This window comes from Adiantum capillus-veneris, chromosome 11 (assembly GCF_014529385.1).
Source record: "Adiantum capillus-veneris isolate H3 chromosome 11, ASM1452938v2, whole genome shotgun sequence".
NCBI lineage: Eukaryota > Viridiplantae > Streptophyta > Polypodiopsida > Polypodiales > Pteridaceae > Adiantum > Adiantum capillus-veneris.
Window position 1 is genome coordinate 2,890,081 of NC_140941.1, and position 5,403 is coordinate 2,895,483.

The following is a 5,403-nucleotide window of genomic DNA, read 5'->3' on the forward strand; positions in this document are numbered from 1 at the left end:
TTCAACTCCTCGTCGGCTAGATCTTTAGGTCTTTTAATTTTAATTAGTTTCCTACGACGTTAAATTAGTTTCTCTCTCTTTCTCTCTCAATGTGTGTGCGTTTTTTTGGATCGTATGCATGTTTTCTCTCTCTTTTCCTCTCTCAATGTGTGCGTTTTTTGTTTATGCATGTTCTCTCTCTCTTTTCCTCTCTCAATGCGTGCGGTTTTTGTTTATGCATGCTCTCTCTCTCTCTTTTCCTCTCTCAATGTGTGTGTGCATTCTTTGTTTATGTATGTGTGTGTGCGTTTTTGTTTTTGTTTGTACTCTCTCTCTCTCTCTCTCTCTCTCTAAAACACTATGTGTGTGTGTGTATGTGTGTGTGTGAGAGAGAGAGAGAGGGAGAGAGAAAGAGGGGAAGGGAACATGAGAATGAGGAGAGGGAAGGAGCATACCTGGCTCTCCTTCCTCTCCTCGTGTGTGTGTGTGTGTGTGTGTGTGTGTGTGTGGAGAAGAAAGAGAGAGAGAGAGAGAGAGAGAGAGGGAGAGCGTTACCTGCTCCTTGCTTGAGGGCGCCAAAAAACTCAGATCTGAGATCTGAGTTTTTGGGCGCGCTCGGTTATTTTTTTAGCCCAGCCGGCGTCGCTATGAGCGTCGCAAATTTCTTTGTAAATTTGCGACGCTCATAGCGACGCCGGGATTTTTTTTTTTTGAGCGTCGTTGTGTGAGCGTCGCTAATATGAATAGCCTCTTGTAGTGATAGAGCCTCCTGCAGACACCTCGAGCCAGATCCCATATCATAAACTTGATAGTACCTGCATCGAGTATCCCTTGCCTCGTTCCCAATGTTGTGATATAAGCATTTGCTTCTTCCACCTGTGAGATAGGAAGAAACACTGACATTTTTCACTAGCAAGTGCTCCATCTCTGTGCACCTGTCCATTAACCGCATCAAAGACCTTCCCAATGTTCCCATCATCTGCCTGTGAAGTGCCATGCCTGGGCCTCTTGCACTCCCATAGGTCGGCCATCTTTAGTTGTACCATCATTGCCCAACCTCTCGTTGAGCATTCATGCTCAACCATAGCATTATTTAGATGATAGAAAATTGCATAAGACGCGAGAACCTGATAGCATAATAAGAGGCTATATATAGTAGAACTGTATAGATAGATAGAGAGGGAGATCTTATCAGCTGCACAAACCTCCCGGATCGAATGGAAAGCCTCGAGCTTCCCCAAGCACAATGTAGGCCCCTCGTGGGTCAAACTGATGGTTTTGAGCAATACCACCCAGCTGTAAAACATATACAAACCATCCCCGCTTTGCACCTGTAGATATGTAAGCCAACCATACATATAGCTGTCCATACCATAAACCTTCAACAACATGGATCCACAAGTCTTCTTGACACACAAAATGAGTCTGTTCACCCACCTCCGAAGCATCTGCACCATACATCATGATGCTCTTCCTTGCTAGAGGGCTCTCTATACCATAATCTGCATCCAAAAAGCTTTGCAAACAATGCAGCACCACTTGTAAAGCAACTTTCGAAAACATGAACACTAACAGCATGGTACAAACCTTTGGCAACTTGTCTTCCAATGGCATTTCTTCTTGGAGAACCAAGCCTACCTGTTTTTCAAGCATACCCTCTATTGTAGGTCCTTCAAACGGCACACACTCTATACCTAACTCACCATGCCAATCTTTGTCTGCCATAGCCTTTGACACTTCATCTTCAACCACTTCATGCGAGAGCAAATCGGATTGCTCAATTACCTTTGCCTGCTCTTCAAGGACTTCTTCTACGACCATATCATCTGCTAAGCAAAAGATAAATCCATGATCTACTACCTCGTTTTTTGGTAGGTCTACATCACCAACACCTTCTAGAAGGCATTGCCACTCTTCAATACAATTGGTAGGGCAAGGTTGCCCAACCCCCTGGCTAGCTTCTTCCTGTACAGCTTTGACCATCGCTTTGTCAACATCTTCAAACTTTTCCTGCGAGCTCTGATCCATAGCTTCCTTTGATTCTTCATGCATACACTCTTCGGCTAGGACTTCATCCTTGCTAACCGAGCTAACAGACTCTTGTATAGCAGCACACCAAATTGGAGGTACAAATCAGTGAAACGAATGACCAGAATGGCTTACCAATGGCAAAGTAGCTACCTCTTTGACGCTTGAACTCCCCTTTGGCTTCCTGGCATGACGCAACTCCATTGTCGAGCAATATCCATAGTCTGTTGGCTTCAATAAACCCATTGGCAGCTTCTTCTTTGCTTTCCTGCTCTTTGCCTTTGCCAAGCAAACCATTTGCTCATAGTCCTCAACACCATCGCACTCGACCTTCTCTTTGATTCGCGGATGAAAGCAGGCTAGAAACTGCTCTCGATTGAAATAATCTTCATTTTGCACACATGTAACAGCAGCTAGTCTCTCCCAAATAGATTCAAGTTTACCCAAAAACAAAGAAAAATCTTCACTTACATCCTGCTTTAGCTTGCTCAATTGCTCACCCAAGTCTGATGGAGAAACCCGCTTCTCAAAAGCTTCAACAAACTGCTTCCGAATCTCGCTCAGTGTGACTGACAATCTGCAACTTTCAATCCTTCAAACCAAGCTTTGGCTCGTCCTTGTAGAACCAATGGTAGGGCCTTCAATTTGGCTTCATGTCCACAAATTCTCACCTGCAACAACAGGTATAGCTCTAGATCGAAAAACCAATCTGCAGCCTCTTCTTCTCCAGCAAGCACCAAGTCAATATCATCCATCATCTTCAGGTTTTAAAACTTCACCGAGGAGCAATCAGTAGATCCTCAGTGGGGGCATTACTGATGGCATGGGGAAATGGGAACACACATAGTACACATAGTACACAAACTAGATGCCTCTCTATAGCTTAGCAGATACCCAACACCCCAAGCCACACAGAATCACACACACATGCACACCTCCTGCCGACCTTCACAATACAGATCGCCTTCGAGCAATCACGGCTACACACACTCTCCCAGGAACACTTCAATACAATAAACCCATCAACAAACCATCATATCCCAACACCAGTGGATGCATACAACTACCCAATCTGTAAATGCACTCACACAGGGAGACGGCAGACGCCTCGAACACACACAAAATAGCTCAGTCAATCATTCTCTCTCTCTCTCTCTCTCTCTCTCTCTCTCTCTCTCTCTCTCTCTGCACATACACACACACATGCCCGTGTGGTCCGGAGCCAACGCTACCATGGACGAGGCGTACAAGACGAGACGAAGTAGCAAAGTGATCTGAGTCAAGCAATTACCATAACCAAAGAAAAAACATGCACCACAACACATACACGGATACAGTGATGGCATTAACGGCAATAAAAATGTATGCTTTCTGGTTAGCGACCACCCGCGGCCACTGGCAGCCCATGGCCTTTGCAAGCTGACCTTCTCAAGCCCTTCCTCCTGCTCTATCATCGGGAGCTCCCCTTGTGCTGGCCATCTTCAAACATTACAGGCCGTGATTTTCTTCTTTTGCTCCTCTCTGACCTTCTCCAACCCTGGCGGCCCCCCACTCGTAGGTCCCCTATAGGTTGCTATCAAACCCTCCTCTGCAGCACTCCATGCTCATGGTGTCTCCAACCTGCTGGCCCCAGTTATCCGGCTCCCCTTTGTCACGCTGTCCTCAACCTCGCCCCACTAGCGGTTGCCCCCAAAGGCAACCTCCCTGCTTGTCGCTCGTCCCGGGCTCCCACAGCCCTTATCTGCTCCCGGCACTGCGCCTTCGTACCAGCACTGCCATGCAGGCCCATAGGGCTCCCTTGACCCTCTTGTGGCGCCTCCCTCTTGACCAGCTCACCCTTTCGATCTCCCCCATGCAGCCAGTTGGCCGGCCCTATTCCTTCAAGCAGCCCGCCATTGGCCGCTATCTAGTGACCCCGTCACCTGCTCTGTCTCCACCACCTGGTGGTCCTCATGTGGCCCCTTCCGTAATGCTGGCCTGGACGCAACCGCCACCCTTCAAGCATGCAGAGTTGGACTCGTCATTTTTTTCTTTATTAATAGCTTTAAAAGAAAACTTTGGGCTTGGTCCCCTTGCACACGCCCAAAATTGCCGAGCTTACGTTTGCTAAAAAAGCTTGCTTTTCTTCCTTAAACTTTAGAGCTCCTATGGTCATTGCCAACCTCCTAAAAGTGGCCCTTGAATGTCAGCCATCAACCCGCAATTACCCAAGGAGCTCGAGCTTGCCAAATTGGAGTATCCATTTTGCATACATAGAAAGTCCCACTTTGGAGATAAATCCATCGACCTTTGGCACCTTCAAGCATCACAACCCGGCAATTCTTCTGAACCATATTCGACCTATTAAAAGGGACATTTGGCATACACATCCTGGCAGTAGAGCCTCCTGTAATTGGAGCTACGGGATCTAACCCTGCTTTATTCACACTCTCTTTTGTTGACACTAAGCTCACTTGGTCAACACTTGCTCTATTATTTCTCTAAAGAGATTACCCGACCTTAAATACATGAATGTTATCACAACCTCACCAATCAATCCAAACCTTATACCTTACAAGTCTATTTGTGGCCTTCCTTGGTTGTTGCCTTGCTATTTGGATAACCTGGATGCCTATATACACGAAATCAAACACTTTGCCTCTTGGCCCTTTGAGTGCTTGCTCCAAATTTCCTTTCTGATCCTTTACTGAAATTTACAAGACTTGCAAAATTTTTGAAATCCAGGTTAAAAACTTGAAAAGTCAAGCCGTAACTTCCACAAGCTCTTTGAGAGTGATTCTAAAGCCTATTTAACTCAACCAAGGTATTTCTATAAACCTTACAAGATGGTCTATGTGATGGTATGGTCAAAACCTAATTCTGAGCTTGGTGGTCGTGATCATGGTAGCTGCCATTGGAAAGATTTTTAAACTTGCTGATTGACTATTATCTATTGAGTGTATACACACCTTGTATGAAGTGTTTTGATGCCTATTGGTGTCTGTTTGGCCCAAGTATCAAGATCTAGCTTTAGACTTTAGCTTTTGGTTGATCTTGGGATCTTATACTTCCAAATGAGTCAAGGAGGGTATATTGGGATCCTTGGATTGATAGGAATCAATTGAGACCCATCTGGGCCCCAACTAACAAAGGTAGCAATAACCGTGATCGATGCCACTGGTGTGTTTTTTGAGTTTTGACACTTCCTGTAGCTTCCATATTTGATGTATAGTATGTAGCACCTATAAATGACCTGAAATTCCAAGGTTTGACTTGTCAAAAGACACTTTTTCTCTCCAAGTCTAGTCACTTAGGCACTTTTGGGTAGATTTACCTGATTTCTAAACTTTTTTGGCCTCTGGAAAGTGTATTTGGCTAGTACAAGGCTTGAGGATCTTGATGGTATGCTCTAGAGAT

At 45.5% G+C, this 5,403-nt stretch overlaps 1 protein-coding gene across 1 annotated transcript; it reads right to left on the reverse strand.

Moving 5' to 3' along the window:
* Nucleotides 1-1,170: 1,170 nt before the first annotated feature.
* On the reverse strand, nucleotides 1,171-2,046 carry LOC147446812 (uncharacterized). The gene has a single exon (XM_086524556.1). The coding sequence runs from the start codon at nucleotides 2,029-2,031 to the stop codon at nucleotides 1,171-1,173; it is 861 nt and encodes a 286-aa protein (XP_086380682.1). The 5' UTR covers nucleotides 2,032-2,046.
* Nucleotides 2,047-5,403: the final 3,357 nt, after the last annotated feature.

What these genes read in the sequence shown, in the direction of transcription:
- LOC147446812 (XM_086524556.1), bottom strand. Translation starts at nt 2,031, where the DNA reads ATGCATGAAGAATCAAAGGAAGCTATGGATCAGAGCTCGCAGGAAAAG.